The sequence below is a fragment of the Protopterus annectens genome, chromosome 17.part0, assembly GCF_019279795.1.
Source record: "Protopterus annectens isolate FY-2018-M chromosome 17.part0, PAN1.0, whole genome shotgun sequence".
In the NCBI taxonomy this organism is placed as follows: domain Eukaryota; kingdom Metazoa; phylum Chordata; order Ceratodontiformes; family Protopteridae; genus Protopterus; species Protopterus annectens.
In genome coordinates this window covers 627476193-627499961 of record NC_056751.1, presented here as the reverse complement: position 1 = coordinate 627499961, position 23769 = coordinate 627476193, and the positions used below count along the sequence as shown (strand labels likewise).

General features: G+C 41.4%; 1 protein-coding gene across 3 annotated transcripts in view; it reads left to right on the top strand.

Moving 5' to 3' along the window:
* TKFC (triokinase and FMN cyclase) overlaps window positions 1–23769 on the top strand; it is a 574388-nt gene that overhangs the window by 224860 nt on the left and 325759 nt on the right. For all 3 annotated transcript variants that reach the window (XM_044059497.1, XM_044059496.1, XM_044059495.1), the window contains exon 6: window positions 1220–1298. In XM_044059497.1, the coding sequence (XP_043915432.1) occupies window positions 1220–1298 (79 nt within the window). The remainder of the gene's footprint in view (window positions 1–1219; window positions 1299–23769) is intronic.

The following is a 23769-nucleotide window of genomic DNA, read 5'->3' as shown; positions in this document are numbered from 1 at the left end:
GAATGCAGTCTTCCCTAGGTAGAACATGTTGAATGAGTGAATGAATGAATGAATGAATGAATGAATGTAGGAAAAAACTGGAGAGTAAAACTTGAAAAAAAAACGAGTAATTTGGGGGGGGGCATGGAGCCTTTTCTCCTAAAGTGCCAGCCCAGTAAGTAAACCTCCACAGTTATACAACAGCGATAACAAAAACTTTACATGGACATTTTTGAATGCTTATACAAAGCAATTACAAACTACATATGTACATCAGTCGAAAACAGAAGTAATGAAGGTTACGAAAAATGTATTAACAATATATGTCAACAGTTAAGTCAAAGGGTGAGAATATGGATAGCATAAAAATAATAATAAAATAGGAATGAGTATACTATAGTGATTAAAGAATTGAGGAAGAAACTAGAGCGGATGTGAATTGAGAATAGGGTGAATGGAGATGAATTTCAGGCACAAGAACCAAACCAAGTGGAAGCTAGTTATTAGGTTTTCAGACTGAACAGAAGTGCTTTTATGTTTGTTGTCTTCTCTAAGGTATTGTACTGTATTGTGCTGAGACTGTTTTAAACAATTATGCGAGTTGTTTTTCATTCAAAGTGACAGCAAAACACTTGCAAGTTTCTTTTCCTTTAAGCCCTAACATAAGTTAGCATATTCAGTGCCAGTATCTGAAGTACATACGCGGGCATGCAAGCGAGTATGCGTGCGTGTGTGTGTACGCACGTGTATATTTTTCTTAAAATACCACGACCACCTGCATTAGGATGATAATTTACTTATGTTCAGTAGACTGTATCTTCACTGTTAAGCAGAATATGTGCACCATGTGTGAAGTGAAAGGACAAGGAATCAGGTTATTACTTTTCTGATCAAAGTCTTTGGACTTATAAATTTACCATAAAATCATTGCTGATGTGGTCATTAAATCAAGACTAGCTCTGTCAGAAAGCAGATACAGATCTAACAGTGAACAGTTGAAGAGTAAGCATGTCGCATGTAAATAAAGTAATTTCTGTGTTTAGAGCATGAAACAAGTTAAGTCATTTCCTCTGGCTTTGCTTGAAACATTTGTAGTCTTTGGTAGTGCTGGGTTTGAATCTAGGTATTGCCCTTCATTTGTCAGATGAAGTGTCTTGAGATTAAAGAGAATATTTGATAAAGCAAGAGGTATGTTTTTATGTTTTTACAAATATTTATTAAATTAATTTGAATTCTTTAGCTTGCAGGAGCTCTGGCAGAAATGGGAAAACCACTGGATGAAATTGTGAACAGAATTATTACAGCTACAAATGGATTAGGTAGGTATGTGCATGCTAAAATGACCTGCAGAGGAAGTATATTTTAAAGATAGTTTGAACCACAGTACCGATATAAGTATAATGGGTATATTTAACAGTAAGTAAATAATATTGAAATTAATTCTGAAGTGATATAATGTTAGTGCAAAATGAGCTAGTTGCCAGCTTGATGAACTGAGATCTAATGTTGTCAATCTTCATTCATTCATGACAGTTAGGTCTCGGTTCCATCCTCGGAACCAACTCAGGTGTTATAACAAGCTCATGCCAGCCAGAAACTCTCGAGCTAAGGTTACCCAAAGTGCCTCTCTTCCCTTCCCTTCAGGTCTCGTTTGCCACTTAGTGTCAAGACGTGTCAGGCCATGCTATCAAGCTAAGTGTTTTATTTTTTTATACATTTCTCAATGTTTTTTCCCCTGTTGATATTTCTTGGTCGCTTTATTTTATATTACTAAATTAGTGTGTGAGTGCAGCTTTATGTATATTTTTTACCTATTTGATATTTCTTCTTTACCATAGTTGGTCTAGGCCCCTCCCTTCCCTCTTATCTCTGGTAACTCTTAAATACCATTGTTGGTGTTCTTCCCCTTTCTTCTTCTTTTTACCCTTCTGGTTATTTCTTGTTCTACCATTGTTGGTATGCTTTAAAAAAAAAAAAAAAAATCTTTCACTTGCTCTGTTTTTCCCCGTTATTTTACGCACATGTGTGTGTGTGTGTGTGTGCGTGTGTGTGTGTGTGTGTGTGTGTGTGTGTGTGTGTGTGTGTGAGAGATCATGTGAACAGCTATTCATTTTTTTCAGAGTTAACTGATAATGACTGAGAAAAAAGGTACTACAGGATTTAAACAATGTGATGGATGTGACAGGAAGATGCCCATCTCCGATGGGCATCTTTCCTGCATGTATTGTTTAGGAGTGTCTACTTACAAATCCAGCCTCCATGCAAGCTCTGTAAGGGCTTTAGTGCATGGACCCTGGCAGAGCATAAAAAAAATTGATCTTAAAGGGGTTGTTAAAACCCCCCCTTTTCAGAGGCTTTGTCTGAGGCGGAGGTGTCAAAACGTCCTAAAAAGTGGTAAAAAAGAGGAACCACTCGGTTCCAGCGTCTCCTCATTCTCAGGAACCAAAATCATCCAAAGTCCAGGTTTCCATGGAACCGAAGCCTAAACAATTGAAATCGGCCAGACAACCTTCTTGGCACCGGAGTCTATGAACCCTTCCATGGTACCATCTATTTCCACAGAACTGACTCAAGTTGCCATGGTATTGACCCCCTTCCATGGTACCTTAGACCCTCTCGGCACCAATAATAGTTTCTCCTGTAAAACTGGCCACTTCCACCCCAACACAAGTTTTTGGTGTGGTGGCAAAGATCAAACCTCTACCCAGGACTTGATATTCCCCATCTACTGACCCCTTTGTTGTTCAGTGGCTCATTCCTTTCATTGACCGCCCAGAATCTTCCTCTGGGATGTCTATTCATTCCAACAGGAGCCTTTCGGAGCTTGATGTAGTTAGATTGGTGGATCAGCTCTTGCCAGCCAGAGGTATTCAACCCCATTTAGGACCTCTCCCCCACTTGGGGCTGAGGTTTTTTTCTTCATGGACTCCAACTTTTCTTCCTCTTTTGACCTCCCTGCAAGATCTAGAGCCCTACACGCCAACTCCTCTTCCGGTGCCAACTCAGTGCTGGAATCCACTCTGTGGACCTCGGCACAGTCAGAGCCGACCCACCCATGAGACTGTTACTTGGCTGCCGGCTCCAGAATCCCTATTATGGCACAAATTGTTTTCCATGGTGCCGTCTATGGTTCCAGTTGCTTTGACAGTCCTGAGTCCTCTTGTGGCTCCTTCTCTGGGGGTGGGCTTGTTGGAGCAGGCTATGACCTTGGTTCTGAAGTTGTCCTTCTCGGTTCTGGGTTCCCATCCCTCTTCAGGCAGGCCAGCCTTTCAAATTATGGAGAAAGCAGTCACCTCAGTAGGCTCACAGTTGGCACCCTCGACGTCAGAATGTCATATCTATGTGTCCTCTGGTTCACAGCTGTCACAGTCTACTACACTGGGGCAGCGGGCACGGGAGCAGCAAGACACCCTACTGCAGGGTACCCTCTCTTCAGAGTCCTCTTCATACCCTCCCCCCTGATGAGTCACCCCATAAGAGATCATGTAAGCGGAAGCATGTTGATTCTCCGGAAGAATCTCTCACCGAGGATACAAACTACGAGAAGGTAGAGGGTCCCCATGGTCGCCTCCTGAAGATGTGTCCTTTGGAGGCATCCTAGAAATCTTAAAGTAGAGGGGTGACTGGAAGCCCACCAACCCTTCCTCTGAGGAATCTGTCTTCTTGCAGGCTTTCCGTACCCAACCTTCTACTTCCTGGGTGACCCCACCTTCAGATGAGTTGATCAAGCTCATCATGCCGCTTGCTTGGAAGGCCCCTGACACTGTCGAGCCAATCCTCCTGAGACTTGAGAAAATAATCCCCCCCAGAGGATCAACCCCACTGGTCCAATGGTTTAGTGGTACATGCTAAGTGGTGGCAGTGGCCACAAAGAGGGAACTCACAGAGGAGAGTCCTACTATCCATCCTTCAAACCAAGAGTCTCGGACATTGGACAGATAAGGGAAGCGGGTTTATGCTTCAACGACCTTTGCCATATGGTCGTTGAGTTATGTGTTACATTTTACTCTTCTTCAAAGGAACCTGATCACTGAACTGTCAGGAATTCTAGCAGGAGCAGTGTCTAATGAGGTACATGACAAGATTAGATCCCAACTTGTGACCCTAGCTCCAGTTGATTGCACATATAACCGAAGTGGCAGCCAGAGCAGGGGTGGAGGCATTGTCATGAGATGTTATGCCTGGATGTGCTTGTGTGACTTAGCGGACCCCTTCAAGTCTTCCTTTGTCAGTGCTGCTGTTGATGCTTTCTTATTGTTTGACCCAAAAGTTAAAGACACATTAGCCAGGTGTGAAAAGGATGGAAAGACCCTTTCTGCTGTGGGCGTATGTTTTAGCACTCCTCAACGACCCTATTCCAGGAATCAGAGGAGTGGAAATATGTAGTTCAGAAAGTCTCCAGGGCCTTTTCGGGACACATGTGGCTAGTTTTCAGCCCCATGGAAGAGGGGGAGCTCATCAGGAAGACACCCCTCCCGTGGCAGAGGAGGCCTGCATAACCAGGGCTCCAGAGATTTTTCTGGGCTACCTTAGCAGCGCTGCTGAGGAGTGGTCCGATTTCTTACCTCTGGAGGAAGTTGGGGGAAGGTTCTCTCTGCACCACGTGGTCTGGCATTCAATAACATCAGATTCTTGGGTGCAGACAGTAATTACCAGAGGTTACCATATCCCCTTCAATCTTTATCTGAGGCTGCCAAGGTGAATCCCCGACGTTCCACCCAGTCACAGGGATGCAGCAGCTCAAGAAATTCAAAAACCAAAACAGAAAGAATATGTAACTTCAAAAGATCATAACAAGGCCAGAAACCAAGGCCAGTTAGTCATTAAAAAACCTGATCCATGCAAGTTAATTAATATGTCGTACAAATAATGTAAGAGATTAATATTTTTACAACATATTAATTACCTTGAGTTGATTAGGTTTTTTAATGACTAATGGTGATTTTTTTATGGGGTGTTATTGGTGGATGTTAGACATGTGAACTAATTTGACAGAGTATATTAATTAGTGTATTCACCATGTTAGGTGTGATTCTGATGAAGTTTGTAACAAAAACACTCAATAATTAAAATATTTGGACTGTGGAGTTGCATTTCTGGCCTTGTTGTGATCTTTATTAGAAATTCAAAAGCTGCTCAAAAAAAGAGTCATCCAAACAGTCCCACCAGACCAAGTAGGATCTTGATTTTACTCAAGATTCTTTTTAGTGCCAAAAAAGACTGGAGACTGATTCTAGACCTCAGGATCTTGAACAAGTTTGTCAAACAGACAAAATTCCAGATGGTCACGGTTCAGTCGATCCTTCCTTTTCTGGAGAAAGAGGATTGGATGTGCTCTATAGATCTTCAGGATGCATATTACCACATAAAAATGGACAAGCACTCCAGAAGATATCTCCGCTTCCGACTGGGAGCCAGTCATTACCAATTTCGCATACTGCCCTTTGGTCTCACCACAGCCCCCTGGGTATTCACCAAATGCATGGCAGTGCTAGCAGCTCATCTGAAGCTGAAAGGATTCTGTGTGTTTCCATATTTAGATGATTGGCTCCTTACCACCCCCACCAGGCTTCATGCCTAGGGTCAATGGCAACGACAATCACCCTAGTTCCCCTGGTGATATTCCACATGAGGCTGCTTCACTCACCCCCCATGTGTTATCCAATCTGCATAACAAATTGATGCAAGTAAGATCTGAATTGGTGGATGAAGCTAGAAGAGGAGCTATGGAATCACCCATTTTCACCACTCAGCCCAGGGCTATAGTGACCACGGATGCATCCCTGATGTGGTGGTGGGGCATTTTCAGGGAAAGACAGCCCAAGGCACTTGGTCCCCCTTAGAGGCAAATTTGCATATTAACATCCTAAAACTGAAGGCAGTGCTTTTAGTGTTGCATCATTCCAATCTGGCCTTCCGTCGGGGAGAATTGCTATCCAATCAGACATGTCCATCGTCTGGTACATCAACAAACAGGGAGGAACCAGATCCTATCCGTTATGTCGTGAAGTCCTGAGAGTATGGCAATGGGCGATCGCCTCCAAGTGTTTTCTGATAGCAATGCACATTCCTGGGAATTCCAACGTGATTGCGGACAAACTGAGCAGATGCATTCTCCTGCCTCACTAGTGGTCTCTCAAGCATCTCATAGTAGCGACAGAGATCTTTCGTCATTGGGGTCAGCCTTGCTGTGATCTGTTTGCATTTCCCACAAACCACAAATGCAGCAGCTACTTCACCCTAATCCCCCCTCAGGGGGAATCCCCAAGAGATGCTGTTCTGCACGATTGGCTCCCAGGACTCCTTTATGCCTTTCCTCCCATTCACTAAATACCCCAGTTTTTGAAGAAAGTGCAATGGTTGAGAGGCAAAGTGATCCTTATCACTCCCTATTGGACCCGTCAAGTCTGGTTACCCTTTCTTTGGCCTCACCTAGTATACCGTCCGTGGACTCTGGACCCAACTCCGGGACTCTTGTCTCATCTGCAGGGGCCGGTCCATCCAAGCCTAACAACTCTCAAGCTGACCACTTGCTACCTCCACTTCCGGTAATTGCCAGGCAGAATAATCTATCTTCCTCAGTACGAAAGATACGTCTGTCTTCCCATAAACTGTCCACCAGGAAACTTTATCTTAGTAAATGGAACAGATTTATGATCCAGTCTCAAGGAGAAGGGCTTGACACCTTTTCAGCCTCGATTAATAAGGTGTTGGAATATTTGTCAACTTTACTCCAGTCATGAGCTTCAGCTCTACTATTAGAGTTCATTTGGTGGCTATTTCAAATTTCCATAATGGCTTCAATGATTTTTCCCTGATATCTCACCGCCTCTGCAAAACCTCCCTAAAGGGAGTTATGCATTTAAAACCACCTTTTAAAAAGCCCATTGAACCTTGGAATTTGACATTAGTCTTGCAGACTTTGACTCATCAGCCCTTTGAGCCAGCAGCCACCTTCTTCTTCTTCTTCTTCTTTCGGCTGCTCCCGTTAGGGGTCGCCACAGCAGATCAACTCTTTCCATTTCTTCCTGTCCTCTGCATCTTGCTCTGTCACACCAACCACCTGCATGTCCTCTCTCACCACATCCATAAACCTTATCTTAGGCCTCCCTCTTTTCCTGTTATCTGGCAGCTTCATCCTTAGCATCTTTTTCCCAGTATACTCCGCATCCCTCCTCAGCACATGTCCAAACCAACGTAATCTTGCCTCTCTGGCTTTGTTGCCAAACCATCCAACCTGGGCTGAACTTTAATATACTTATTCCTAATCCTGTCCATCCTCATCACACCCAGTGCAAATCTTAACATCTTCAACTCTGCCACGTCAAGCTCTGACTCCTGCCTTTTTTTCAGTTCCACTGTCTCCAACCCATATAACATAGCTGGTCTCACTACCCTCTTGTAGACCTTCCCTTTCACTCTTACTGGTACTCGTCTGTCACAAATCACTCCTGACACTCTTCTCCACCCACTCCATTCTGCCTGTACTCTCTTCTTCACCTCTCTTCCACACTCACCATTACTCTGAACTGTTGATCCCAAGTACTTAAACTCATCTACCTTCACCACCTCTACCTCCTGCATCCTCACCATTCCTCTATCCTCCCTCTCATTCACACACATATATTCTGTCTTAGTCCTGCTGACCTTCATTCCTCTTTTCTCTAGAGCATATCTCCACCTCTCCAGTGTCTCCCCCACCTGTTCCCTACTATCACTACAGATCACAATGTCATCTGCAAACATCATAGTCCACGGGGACTCCTGTCTGATCTCATCTGGCAACCTGCCCATCACCATTGCAAATAAGAAAGGGCTCAGAGCTGATCCTTGATGTAATCCCACCTCCACCTTAAATGCATCTGTCATTCCCACTGCAGACCTCACTGCTGTCACACTACCCTTGTACATATCCTGTACCACTCTTACATACTTCTCTGACACTCTCGACTTCCTCATACAATACCACAACTCCTCTCTAGGCACCCTGTCATATGCTTTCTCTAAATCCACAAAGACACAATGCAACTCCTTCTGACCTTCTCTGTACTTCTCCATCAACACTCTCAGAGCAAACATCACATCTGTAGTGCTCTTTCCTGGCATGAAACCATACTGCTGATCACTAATCATCACCTCCCTTCTTAACCTAGCTTCCACTACTCTTTCCCATAACTTCATGCTGTGACTGATCAGTTTAATCCCTCTGAAGTTACTACAGCTCTGCACATCACCCATATTCTTAAAAATCGGTACCAGAACACTTATTCTCCATTCCTCAGGCATCCTCTCACTTTCCAAGATTTCATTGAACAATCTAGTTAAAAACTCCACTGCCATTTCACCTAAACACCTCCATGCTTCCACAGGTATGTCATCTGGACCAACAACCTTTCCATTCTTCATCCTCTTCATAGCTATCCTTACTTCCTCCTTGCTAATCCATTGCACTTCATGATTCACTATCCCCACATCATCCAAACTTCTGTCCCTCTCATTCTTTTCATTCATCAACCCCTCAAAGTACTCTTCTCATCTGCTGAACACACTCGCTTGTGAGTAAGTTTCCCTCATTATCCTTTATCACCCTTACCTGCTGCACATCTTTACTAGCTCGGTCCCTCTGTCTAGCCAATAGGTACAGGTCCTTTTCTCCCTCCCTTCTGTGATATAATTTTTTTTTATCTTGGAAGACCTTATTCCTGGTAACCATCACTTCAGCCAGGAGAATATCAGAATTGCAGGCCTTGTGTGTAAAGCGCCCATGCATCATTTTTCATAGAGAGAGAGTATCCCTTAGGACTAACACCTCCTTTCTACCCAAAGTTGTTTCAGACTCAGATATTAACCAATCCATTGACCTACCAGTTTTCTTCTCAAAGTTTTCAAATAAAGGAGAATATTGTTTGTATTTGTTGGATGTACACAGACAATTACATTTTGACTTGGACAGAATGAAATCAATCAGAAAATCAGACCAACTGTTCCTGTCCTTTTTAGGTCATTGACTAGGCAAACTAGTTTCCACAGTCACCTTGTCAAAATGGTTGAGAGATTGTATCACCTATGTTTATCATCAAATTAAAATGAGTCTATCAAGTAAAGTCAAGGCTCACTCTACCAGATCAGTTTCCACTTTGGTGGCCTTTCATTCTAGAGCCTCCGTGGATGACATTTGCGCAACAGCTATGTGGTCTGTCCTCATGCCTTTATCACTCATTACAAATTGGATATGGTCTCCAGGGGAAGAGCATCCTTTGGCTCTATGGTGCTCAGGAATATCCTTCCATAGGGCCTCTCGGGATATAAAGTAGGTAGGGACTCTGTCCCAACTGTCATGCATGAATGAAGATTGACAACATCAGATAAAGAAGTTATGATTGTTATTTGGGCCAGCAAAGGGCTTCCACAGCAGAAAATCACAAGGAATTATTACTGCCATTGTGAAGACACTGGATCATTTACATACAGATCCGTACTTTTGCTTGAACCTAGTCATAATTTATAGTCCTCTATCTTTATAACTGCTTTTTCCCAGGCATTATCTTTATGTACTATGTTTATTTAAAAGTTGTTAAGTTTAGAAGGGGACATATATTGACAACAGGAATGTCACTGTTTTTATAACATCTCCTGCACTCAAATCTTTCAGCCATATTTTCTGTTTTAAATGAAGCTGCTGTAAGTACCATTATGCCTTTCTTTACCTAAACTGTTAATGACTGCTGAAAAAAAATCTTAAGCTGGCATCCTCAAGTAGGGCCACTGTAAGCGAGACTAGAAAGATGATCTATGTTGGGTAGGGGACCTAAAGGATAGGGAATAGGGTGCACACCCCAACCCATAGCTAAGTAGTCTGCTGTCTGTTGTCTCACTAAATGGATCCTCTGGGTTTTAAGGGGAGACCTTATGATTCAGACATGCCAAATGTACTGACAACTCGTTTACAAAAAATGTGACTGCTGTTCTTAAATTGTGTAATTGTGTTTGTTCTCACAGCCTTACTGTACTTTAAAGCCAAAAGGACTAGATTTAAATGTCTTATTTAGGTTACCTAGAAGATGACAGAAGTATTCCACAGTAGGTCAGTTAACTGCAGTCTAAAGTCTAATGATATCAATACAGTTGCACCTATGACATCCTAGAAGAGTACTTTTTGTGGAATAGAAAAATAAGAAACATTTGGCAGTACAGGAGCTCGCCACTTCTGCATTCCATTAATTGGCCATATTTTATAGGTTCTAGCATTGTTAAAAAATAACAGCCATCACAAACCACATGTGAAAGAATGCACATTACAGAAGATGCAAGACAGACATTATTCAATGGATTCTGTCTTTTATTGAGAAATGATAGTAAGATCTTTAACCCATAACCTCCCTTTTATAAGAGTTCCAAATGCCACATTATTACCACCCTTTGGATACTTTGTTGTTCAGTGCTACTGGGCAGTAAATCAACTTTTTGACCAATTAGACTTTATTACTGAAGAGCATGCCTAGATAGACTACTTATGCTATACTGGATGAGTGGGTAGACCAGTTATACCATAATGGATGAGCACTTATAATGATGCATAAAATTCATAGACTTTAACTGTCTTTCTGTTTAAGTGGAAGAGAGAATTTGCCTCATTAAGACTTCATATGGAAGTAAAGTAACCATGTTTGAATTGCTGTGCACCCTATCTGAATGTGGAAGAAGTTTTTTCTGATATTCAAAAAGTGTTTAATTATCAGTGTGGATGGTTTCATTAACATTTTGGACCCATATCTGGATAACTTTCAACTGACAAATAAGAATAGCTGTAGAACTGAGGATCAAAGATGGCCACCATTTAGCAACTCTGTTCAGATGTCCCCATAAAGATCAATATTTCTGACAGGAAAATTCTTTTTATCAGAAAAGTTGTCAGAAATATTTGGAAACAACTAATTTAATATAAGATTATGGGAGAAAAAAATTCTATATCAGTTTCTACACACTTTCTTCAGTACTTGCAGATTACATTGGTTATAGCAATATAACTTCTCATAATTTTTCTCAGCTGGAACATTTCATTCAAAAACAATCGATTTATTGAAATATATGATACAGTAATAAGGTTATCAAATAAAGATTATTGAAATACAGTTGACTAGTATTGAAGGAAGGCTTGAGAAGGAAGACAGTTCAACAAAATTCCTGTTAAATTAAAAGAAGAGGTTGACTGAAAAAGTAAAAAAACATGGAAAACAGAGCCAGAAGAAACAGTACCTGGAGTTTTTGGATATGGAAGTGGACAATATATTAACATTTTCTCATGGCATGGTTACCTGGTGCAATAAAACTACTTGAAGGACGACTTTTATTTGGTATTGAAAGAACACATAGATCACCAGTGGGAGATGATAAAGCCTGATTCTCATCCAGGATCAAAAATTGTTAAATATCTGCATTGTGGTAGATAACAGTGTTGTTAGATTTGATAATGATTTTTCTACTAAAACAATGGACAAGAAGAGTCATTTGGCTTTTTATTAAAAACAAATTAAGCACAACATCGAGACCCATATCTTATATGCTGCAAGACAAACTTCTTCTTCTTCTGTTTGAGACTGGTTAATTCACAGAAAGAGGCTGCATACTTTGTACAGAATAATAGCAGATTACCTGATATGGCATTAGGGAATGGAGTTGTTCCTCTTTGAAAAGGCAGTCAGAGTAAAGTAACCAAAAACAGTAGAAGAAACAAGCAAAAACAAGCTAAAGCTAATTCTCCATTATTAAAGATTAGTTATGTAAGTATTGTCATTAGGAATACAAATAGTTCTTTATACTTGATCTTTATCATAGTCTTTCTTTTTTATGGTCTAGTAGCTTAACATATCGCACTCTGTGAAAGAATAAAAGAAATGAAAAGAGATTAGCCAATCTTTGTTATATTTTTAACATATTGCTTAAATTTCACCTAGTACATTTATTATGTATATGAAGTTGATGGAATAGTGATATATCTTTATTTGTTTTTTTAAATGATTTTAGTATCTTCATTTAATTTTTAAGAATGGTATTATATTTATCTTTATAATATGTATTTTTCAGTGTTGTGTGTTGCAGTAATTACCTTCTCTGAGTTTTTATGCATGCATTCATACCTCTTAACCTCTGGATGAACCCTAATATCATGGGGAGACAAAGGACCAAAAATATGGACAGATTTTAAATAGTGCTCCAATAAACTCAGAAAGTTGTTAGAATAGTAGGATTTATTTTAATGTGTATTTTATGAGTAATATGAAGCCTGAAACTCAATTGTCTGTCATTATTTAGTGACTTCAATAATCAGTGATTTGGCAGAAAACTGCAAATTTTATGAGGAACAGATCAAAAATGTGGGTCAAAATCTGGAAAAGTTTGTAATGGGTTTTGAGGAAGTTGCATGTAGAAGCAGTTTTGTTCCTTGGTGAGGTGGAGGTGGCTAATGGCACTGATTGAAGCTGTGGATGAGGTGACATTTGTGGGAATGATGGTTACTGATGGTTACATACAGCAGTATCTAAAATGTACATTGTATAAGTGACAAGTATGCTACTTGTGTGTGCATGATTGGCCCCACACTTCACTGACCATAAAGGAGTGAGGAAACGTGTACTTGCCTCCTCCCCTGGAGCCATGGTAAATTCTGTGTCAGAGTTGCAATCGATTGTGATTTGATTTGTTAAAGTTGTTATTCTGCGTGTCAGCGAAAATGGCATTCAGGGATTGTGAACAGAATTGGTAAGGTATGTATATAAAAATGAAAATGAATAGAATATTATTATTGTTATAAAACATATACTTTCAGCATTCAAACATTTAGCTGAATGTGTGTCAAGGATAAGAAAAGAGCAATGTTAATTGATTTAGGGAGATTTATTGAAAACTTAAAAGACGTTATGAGTGAGATCCTGCCTCTTAAACCTGGTCGATTTTTAGAAACAGTCACCAAGGCCATTGACGAGGGGAAGGTGGTCCACACAGCCTACCTGGACCTCGCAAAAGCCTTTGATACAGTACCCCACTCGGGCATTATAGATAAGCTCACCAGCTTAAATATAAACCCCTATGTCACTAGATGGGTTGCAAACTGCTCAAGGACAGAACATACATGGTTAGAATTGCTGGAGCCATGTCAGACTCCAAACCAGTTACAAGTGGCGTCCCACAAGGCTCAGTCCTGGGACCTCTCTTGTTCGGTATATATTTCTTGGAGGTACAGGCCAACACGGAAGGACTGTGGCTGACCAAGTTCGCAGATGACTGCAAACTGGGTGCCATAATCGACTCTCCAGCTGACACAAGCATCCTCCAAAAGGGCCTCATAGAAACAGACAACTGGTGCCAGAGCCATGGCGTCAAGCTAAACGCCAAAAAGTGTATAGTCATCCCCTTTGGCAAAAACAAAGTGCCCACAAATTACCACATAGGTGGTAATCCATTAAGTACAGAAGAAGTAATTAGGGACCTGGGGACCCAAGTTGATAACAATCTCTCATTTGACAACCACGTGGCCAAAGTGGTTAGAAAAACATTTTATATAGCCCACCTAATCATGAAGGGATTCACATCTAGATCAGGAGAGGTCATTGTGCCTCTTTACTCATCCCTCATCAGGCCCATAATTGAATACAATGCCCCTTTTGGGATGTACCTTACCAGACACCTGCAGCAACTGGAAAGACCCCAAAAGTACCTCACCAAGAGGATCAAAGGGCTCAAACAGATGCCATATGCTGCCTGGTTAAAGAAACTCCAGCTCTACTCAGTGGCATACCGCCTGCTCAGAGGCGATCTGTGCCTGATGTATAAAGCCATGTCCAACCCGGAATTAATGGACATGCTGCACCTCAGAAAATCCAAATCCCATCGAGCTATGCTCTCGAGAGACTTGAACCTCAGCACTGAAATAAATAGGACATGCTGGAGGGACAGATTCATAACCCAGAGGCTCCCTTCACTCTGGAATAAAATCCCAGTCTAGGTTAGGCAGAGACCCTCATTGACTCTCTTCAAGAGGAATCTTGATGAGTGGATGGGAGATCGTAGGTTTACCCCGGGTATCACTTCTGTGTCACTGTTAGACAGAGGCACAGTATACTAACCTCGAAAAAGGGCATAGCAAAATTAATTTAAAATGGGTGGCGAAAGCCAAACACACTCTGGCTAGGCTTATAAATGCCCTAGGGCAGATAGCCTAGTATGAACCTATGAACCTATAATAATAATTCACCATAGAATTTAATTGAAAATCTGTATCTAGTGTTTATGCCCTTGATAAACATCTATGTTTAAGACCATAATTTTAAGAATAAAGGCTTGAATATCTTTTTTATCAGTGTCTGAATGGCAACATTCAATAACTTATTGTAGGAAATGTTATTTGTCTAATTTACAAATGGAGAAAGAGAGAAAGGAAATTATGGTTGTTGAAGGAATAAATTATGACAAAATTGCTGCATTACATGCATATTAAAATATAGTCAGCTTAATAATATGGAGGGTCTGACATAGACAGATATACATTAAAAAACTGAAGCATTAATAGTAAAACTGAAATAATTTTAAATGCTGATAGGTTTGAACTCCCTTTCCTATTCTAAGAGCAGCTTTTGACCTATATGTAGTCAGTTTATTGTAAAATGATTAAGGGGATAAACGTGTATATTACTAGTTTATTTGAATACTATACTTTCCATGATTTAGGTTAGTTTTAAAAAATCTTCTTCTTCTTTTGGCTTTTCACGGTTAGGGGTCGCCACAGTGGATCACCTGTCCGCTCATGATTGGCAGTGGAGTTTTACGGTGTTGAGTTGCCAGCCACAGAAGGCACACACATGCATGCACTCATGCCTAGGGCCAATTTAGAGAGTCCAATCTACCTACAGCATGTCTTTGGGATGTGGGAGGAAACCAGAGCACCATACCTCTCAACCTGGAAACATCAAAAATCTGGACAAGGCCCATGGAAAAATAGGTACAAATCTGTATGCTGATTAACATCTAATTTGCATACATAATTATGTAACCCCACCCACTCCAATGGAATTGTAGGATACCAACTTTCAAACGCAAACTGATATTCTGTCCTGCCTTATATAAGTGGTACATTTTGGGTTATTTCTGCTTAATATCTGAGCTTTGGCCGGCTAAGATCTACCTGAAATCAACTGGACGTATAAGTGAATTTAAGTACACATTTATATGCTCTTTTTCATATTGTACTGCATTTAATTTATTTATTTGTGTTTCTCACTGAATATTAACTCAACTGAAGTTGTGGCTGTCTCTCTACAGAGTACTTGTTAGAATTTCTGTGTAGCCATTGATAGTAGTGGGGGGTAGTTTCATCTCACTGATATTCTGTCCTGCCTTATATAAGTGGTACATTTTGGGTTATTTCTGCTTAATATCTGAGCTTTGGCTGGCTAAGATCTACATGAAATCAACTGGACATATAAATTAATTTAAGTACACTTGTATCTGCTCTTTTTCATATAGTACTGCATTTAATTTATTTATTTGTGTTTCTCACTGAATATTAACTCAACTGAAGTTGTGGCTGTGTCTCTACTGTTAGTTCCCCACCTACCCTCTCTGTTCTTGTTTTGGTGTTAATGTTGGTGGCTTTGAAATTGCCCGACCCTCTTGTAGATTTGTATTTGGATACTCCTTCTGAGCCCATCTCATTTGCTCACTCAACTGAGTGCAGTGAGATCATATTCTGATTTCAGGCACTCCTACTGTGTACAAAGAGAGCATTTGGGAAGGACAACCCACGTAGCCTCTTAATCCTGCTCTGCCCCCCCCCCCCAAAAAAAAAAAAAAAAATATATATATATATATATATATATATATATATATATATATATATATATCCCTAATTCAGCTGCTCTTACTGTAACTGTTCCCCAATGCACAGTTCCCCAAATCTGGAAACAGGCATATATTATTCCTCTCCACAAAGGGGGCAACAATAACAATGTCACTAACTTTCGTCCCATAGCCATCCTGTCCCCCATTTCCAAAATCCTAGAAAAATGTGTCCAACTTCAACTCCTTCCTCATCTCCTAGAAAATCACCTTATAACTCCCACACAGCACGACTTTAGATCTAACCACAGCACAATGACAGCCCTCCTCTCCTTCCTTGAAACAGTAAATAGAGCTCGTGATTCTGGCCTAATTGTCTCTACCTTATTACTAGACCTCTCCAAAGCCTTCGATACCATCTCACATAGCCTGCTCATAACTAAACTCTCAGAACTTAACCTTTCTTCCTCTTCCTTGCAATGGTTCTCTAGTTACCTCTCCAACCGGAATCAAGCAGTAAAATGGAAAAAAACTACCTCCTCATTCCTTAGTACCCCCACAGGTGTTCCACAAGGCTCCATTCTAGGTCCTGTTCTCTTCAACATATTTATAAATGACTTCCACAAATCAATCCCATTCTCAAACATCATCCAATATGCAGATGATTCAACTATCATTTGCTCAGCCACCTCTATCTCTACACTTCAAAAACTAACTCAAGATGCCTTCTCTACAACAGAGCAATGGATGTTAAAAAATCACCTAGCTATTAACGCCTCCAAGACCAAGCTAATGATTTTTACTCCTTCTAAAGCTACTCATCTCAATATGAATACATTTTCAATCACTAGCCAAAATAACTCTCCCCTAGAATTGGTGTCAGAGACCAAGCTACTTGGGGTACAAATTGACAACCAACTTAAATTTACCTCTCACCTACAAAAAAATATCAAAAAACCCACCAAAAACTTGGTATGCTTTATAGACAAAATGCCTACCTTACCTCTGCTACTAAAATAACTCTAGCTTCATCCTTCCTTATCCCCTCCCTTCTCTATGGCGCCCCACTCCTAACTAATCTTCAATCCTCTCTCAAAAAACAACTTTCCTCTTGCTACAACAAAATTGCAGAATTCGCCACCAGCCACAAGTCTTCCACCCACCACTGTTTTTCCCTCCAGAAACTAAAATGGCTAGAACTTCCCAATCAACTAACTTACACTCAACTAACTCTAGCCCACAACTTATTCTCAACCCCTCCCTCTGTCCTTCCCTTTCTTCTGCTTTTAATATGCACCTACCCAATAGAGTATTAAGATCAAACAATCAAAACCTACTCAAAGTCCATAAACCTACACATCCCCCAGGCAAAAACCTCCTATCCTTCAACCTAGCTCGCCTCTGGAACTCCCTTCCTCCACTCATCCGCACCACCTCTAATCACTCTACTTTCAAAAAATCTCTTTATACACACCTAGCATCTCAGTGGGAATGCTCCTGCTCCCACCCTACATAACCTACTCTTCTCCTTCTCTCATCCCTCCGTGCTCTGCCTACATCTTAATATACCCAAAAATTCCATAGAATTTATTAGATAAGTCCATATATTCTCTTCTTCCACCACTACATCATGTCATTGTACCTCCTCTTCCATTTTAGTAACTATGTTTTCCTAACTACTCTGTATAAATGGATATTTCTGTGCTAAATAGTTAATACGTTTTTCTGCACAATGTATTTAGCTGTACACTTGCTGCATTATTTGATATTGCTTTCTTTTTTACCTGTTGTACCTATTGTCAAACTTTGAATGTATGTATGAATATATGTTTGTAAGTATGTAGAATGTATTTTGGAGCTTTTCTCCCCAGGACTCCATTGAAAACAGGTTCCTTGTGGCCCAATGGACTATCCTGGTAAACCAACTGCAATAAATAAAATAAATAAATAAATAAACTGTCTTAGTTGCTGTTCTACGTGCTATCTGTTCAGTCATTCTTACTCTGCACTTATTACTGCTTGTTAGTAGCCTTCTAATTTACTGCCTTCTGCACTTGTTTTTAGTCATTTGTTAATTTAATTGCAATTATTTAAACTGTATATGTCATAATATTGCTACACACTCAAGTGTGCTAGCCTGCACTGCAGTTTGAATTGTATTTACTGCTGTTTTAGCTGCAAAAAAAAAAAAATTCTAAGCTTGTTTCCCGCCTTTCCTGTAACTATTCTAGTCCAGATTCAGACTTTCTGTATCCAGGACTGTTGGTAAGCTTCTGAGCCCCCCAAGCCTTTCTGTGTTGGAGGGAAGCCTTCTAGCTTATCAGTGGGAGTGGTAAGCATTAAGTAGCCTATTTACCAAAAGAGGAGTGATCCCTGGCCCAGAAATTGTAGCGTATTGGCCGTTTGAGCAGTTTTTTCCATCTCTTTCAACTTTCTTGTTTAAGAGCCACATTTACGCTTGTTTCCTGCCTTTCCAGTAACTAGTCTAGTCCAGATACAGACTTGCTGTATCTAGGACTGATGGTAAGTGTCTGAGCCCCCCAAGCCTTTCTGTGTTGAAGGGAAGCCTTCTAGCTTATCAGTGGGTGTGGTAAGCACTAGGTAGCCTATCCTCCACGGGAAGAGTGAGTTTTGGCCCAGAAATTGTAGTTTATTAGCCGTTTGGGCAGTTTTCCATCTCTTTCAACCTGCTAGCTTAAAAGCCTGTGTTTGCACTTGTTCCCCACCTTTCCTGTAACTAGTCTAGTCCAGGTACAGATTTGCTGTATCCAGGACTCTTTGTAAGCTTCTGAGCCCCCCAAGCCTTTCTGTGTTGGAGTGAAGTCTTCTAGCTTATCAGTGGGAGTGGTGAGCATTAGGTGGCTTATTTATCACAAGAGGAGTGGCTCTTGACCAAGAAAGTGTAGCTTTTGGCCGTTTGGGCAGTTTTTTCCATCTCTTTCAACTTTCTGGTTTAAAAGCCACACTTGCGCTTGTTTCCCACCTTTCCTGTAACTAGCCTAGTCCAGATACAGAGTTGCTGTATCCAAGACTGTTGGTAAGCTTCTGAGCCCCGGAAGCCTTTCTGTGTTGGAGGAAAGCCTTCTAGCTTATCATTGGGAGTGGTAAGCACTAGGTAGCCTGTCTACCACAAGAGGAGTGGTTCTTGGTCCAGAAATTGTAGTTTATTGACCATTTGGGCAGTTTGTCCATCTCTTTCAACTTTCTGGTTTAAAAGACCACATCTGCGCTTGTTTTCCATCTTTCCTGTAACTAACCTACTGGGAAGCACTAGAAAGCCTTAAACTGATACAAGCCTTCTAGCTTAGAAGAGAGACTTTGGAGTGATTATGTATCAGTTTTCTGTATTTTCTTACTGTACTTGACTGTTTTCCGCCTAAAACGCCAATTTTCTAGCATTTGTTGTGATTTAAAAGCTTGTTTTTTTCACATATTGTACTTATTTGACTTCTTGCACTTTTAAAAAGTTATTTTTTTTGTTTAAATAATTTGTTTAACTGTTGTAGGCTACACACTAAAGTGTGATAGCCTTTTCTGGTCGTTTGTAGTCGTTTAAAGCTGTTTTAAGTGTATTTTTTACTGTTTTTGCCTTATCCTTTCAAAAAAACAAAAACATTCCTTGTTTCCCTCTTTTCTAAGCTAGTATAGTCCAGTTTTTAGGCTAGTGCTGAATTCAGGGCTGTGTTTCAAGTTTCTGAATTGCCCATACCTTACTTGGATAGAAGGAAGTTTTTCTGTTCACCTGTGAGAGAGGGGAGCTTTGAGCAGCCTATCTGTTCCTGGAGGAATGGTTCCAGCCCAAAAGTTAGTAGTTATTGGCCATTTTGGGCTAATTTCTATCTCTTTAATTTCCCTGTTGTAAAAACCGCGTTTGCACGGTTAAATTATTCCTGGCTCCACTAAGTCTCCTCTTCAGTTTTTCCCTTGAAACTAGTCTAACTCTCAACCTAAGCACTCAAAAAGCATCATACAGCCCAGCACTTGCTCAGGCGTAATAGCAAGCACTAATATACCCTGACACTTGATTGCCCAGCAGGGTAAGGCTCTTTATTCACCCCTCACCAACCAAGCTGCTTACCCTACTATCCAGGCATGACCAAAGGGCAATTTCAGGTGTACTGTCCAGTCCAGCTGATGAATCTGGGTATCCTGAGACAATGTTACGACTGCCTCATGTACACAGACAACCCTCTCCTCCTATCACAAAACACTAACATATGTGAGAGATGCAATTATACAGCTCTCTCCACCCAAGACTGGAACAGACAGTCAAGAGGAGAAGGTTAACAACTTGCACCACACCTCCAGCCACACATAGACCTACTAAACCAGCACTGGCAAAAAATACACATAAATACACAAAAATACACAAAATCATACTCGCAGGCTCTAAATAAAAACCTGCAAAAGCATTAGAGACCTCCAAAGCAGACACGCAAACAACCTGCACCTCCCATCACAAACCAGACAACACATAAAACACAAAATCAGTGTGCCATACAATCACAGCCCTTAAGGCGAAATAACATACCTAACACACTAGTAATATGTGACGCTATAGTCAGGCACACTGACGTCCCACTCACTAGGCTGGACAAGCAGAAGGTCACTGATAGCTGCCTGTCAGTAGCCAGAATCTGCCTCATGACACAAGCACTCAGGTCACTCCAGAACAAGTACAAATATGACTGTCATTGTTCATATTGGTGTGAATGACCTGAGACGTACCTCCCTGGACTACATGAAAAGAGACATGGAAGAGCTCTCTGATCATGTAGCCCAGGCTGGTATGACCCTGACCTAGAGTAGCATCCTGCCCTCACCAAGAATGATACCTCAGTATAAAGAAAAAACGATCAATTTCAACAATTGGCTAAGTTTCTGGTGTCATTCAAAGGGGATTCAGTGTCTGTCAGCCTGAGACGACATGCTTGACAAACCGCGTTGCTTCCCAAGAGACTGCTTGCACCTGTCACCCCTAGGCTTTCAAATACTGGCCAAGGCTTTTGCTGCCCCCATAGTGCCTTTTTTGGGCAAGGCTCAAAAGTCAAACCCACCTCCGTAAACAGCACAATTAACAAAAAACTGAGGGTTATGCTACTCAACGCCAGGAGTTTAAATCTCAAAATGCATGCACTCAAAGCCCTCCTCAGTATGGAGAACATCAACATCTGTGCAGTAACTGAAACCTGATTCAAGGCTCCAGAGAGCACCCCAGCACTACCGAGCTACAACTCATTACCACATGTTTTGGCCACAGAACACGGACCGAAACACAAAAGGAGGGGGTGTATCCATATTCATCAAGGATACCTACACCTCCAGGTTAGTGGTGCAGCATGATACCTCTGAGATCATCCATGTGCAACTAATATTGGGCAAATCTGCAATGCAAATTGTGGCCTGCTACAGATCACCTTCCATGACCCAGGACCACCACTCCACCTTTCTGGGGACACTGGAAAACATGAAGGTCCTACCGAACACCCTGATATTGGGCAATTTCAATTACCCTACCATTAACTAGGAAAACTACTTGAGTACAAACTCCCAGGCCCAGCGCTTCCTGGAATTCATCAACTCAAACACCCTGGATCAGCTGGTAAACTCCTCTAACAGAGGTGAAAACATATTGGACCTGGTCATCACCAACATGGGCGGCAGGTGTTCCACACCAGAGGTCAACCCATCACTGGTTAGATCAGACCATAAACTAATTACTCTGGATGTCCACACCCCACCACCACCCCCAACTAAGGAAACCACAGTAAAAAACTTTTATAAAGCAAACTTCACCTTACTTAAGACAGAGGTGGTAAGTTTCACAGCCCCCACACTAAAGGATAATGCTGCCCAAGATGCAGAAACCTTTACAAATGAACTCTATGAGTACCTACAAGGATGCATGGATCATGCCATCCCTAGAAAAACCAAGACTCACTCCCCTAAGAGAAGGAAACCAGTCTGTTGGACCTCTGCCATAAACAGGCTATACAATAGAAGGAGGAAACTAGTTCAGAAAAAAAGCACATCCCAAGAAGGAAAGACATCCCTGATCAGTATCAGTAAGAAACTAAGGTCCCTCATAAAATCATCCAAGGTTAACTTCAAAAGAAAAATAGCCAAGGATTCAAAAGATAACGACAAAGCCTTCTTTAGCTGTGTTAAGAATCTAAGTGGCAACTCGCAGATATGCACTGAACTAGTGCAAAATAGCACAAAATATACTGAACCTACTGATATTGCCAACATCCTGGCAGATAGATTCAGTACAAACTTCACCCCCCCCCACCCCCAAAATACCAGAAAAGTGTAGTGTCCTGGAAATCACAGACGCACAGGTGAAAACAGCCCTTTCAAAAGCCAAAAACATAGCGTCAATGGGGCCAGATAGTGTCCCAGGCTGCATCTTGCACAAACTACAGAACCAACTAATCCCCCACCTAAACACACTGTTCAACCTCAGCCTCTCTACAGGCTACATGCCCATAGAATGGTACACAGCAACGGTTATTCCACTCCACAAAGGAGGGGCCACAACTGACCCTGGTAACTATTGCCTCATAAGCCTGACTAGCCTGGACATTGGGAACCTCCAAACACTTGACCCGACTCATTTCGGCTTTGTTAAGGGCAGATCATGCCTACTATACCTGGTTGACTTCTTTGAGACAGTCATCAAAGCCATAGATGAGGGAAAGGTGGTTCACACAGCCTACCTTGACCTCGCCAAGGCTTTCGACACCATTCCCCACTTGGGTATTACAGAACAACTCACCAGCCTGAACATAAACCCCTACGTCACGAGATGGGTTGCCAACTAGATTACAGACAGAACTCACATGGTAAGAATAGCAGGCTCCAGGTCCGATTCTAAACCAGTCACAAGTGGTGTCCCGCAAGGCTCAGTCGTGGGACCCCTACTGTTTGGCATATACTTCTCAGAAGTACAGGCAAACACAGGAGGACTATGACTAACCAAGTTCGCCGATGACTGCAAACTGGGAGCCATAATTGACTCTCCGGCTGACACGGATATCCTCCAAAAGGGCCTTATTGAGACAGACACCTGGTGTCTAAGTCATGACCTCAAGCTAAATGCCAAAAAGTGCATAGTCATCCCGTTTGGGAAAAGCAAAACACCCATGAATTACCACATCGGTTGCAGACCCCTTAATACAGAAGAGGCAATAAGAGATCTGGGGACCCAGGTAGATAGTAATCTCTCCTTTGACAATTATATTGCCAAAGTAGTTAGGAAATCCTTCTATGTAGCCCATCTAATTACTAAAGGGTTCGCATCGAGAAATAAAGAGGGTATAGTGCCCCTCTATTTGTCACTCATCAGACCCATTTGGAATGTACCTCGCAAGACACTTCCAACAGCTGGAAAGACCACAAAAGTACCTAAACAAGAGGATTACTGGCCTCAAACATATGTCCTATGCAACCTGACTGAAAAAAAACTGTGGCTGTACTCAGTGGCATATCGCTTACTCAGAGGTGATCTCTGCCTGACTTACAAAGCCATTTCCAACTCAGAATTAATGGACATGCTCCACCTAAAGAAATCTAAGTCGCTGCAAGCCATGCACTCTAGTGAGCTAAATCTCACCACAACAATAAATAGAACATGCTGGAGGTATAGATTCCTGTCACAGAGACTCCCCATGCTTTGGAACAAAATTCCAAACTACATCAAGCAGAGCCCCTTACTAACACTCTTTAAGAGAAACCTTGACGAGTAGATGGGTAACAGAAAATACACCCCTGGGATCACTTCATTGGCTCTGCTTGACAGAGGATCAGTTAATTAATCAATGGGGCGGCAAAAGCCAACACACTCTGGCTAGGCTTATAAATGCCCTCAGGCAGATAGCCTAGTACCTACCTATGAACCTATGAACTGAAGAACAGACAACTAAAATATGACACCAGAGTCTCTGCAGCCATTTCAAT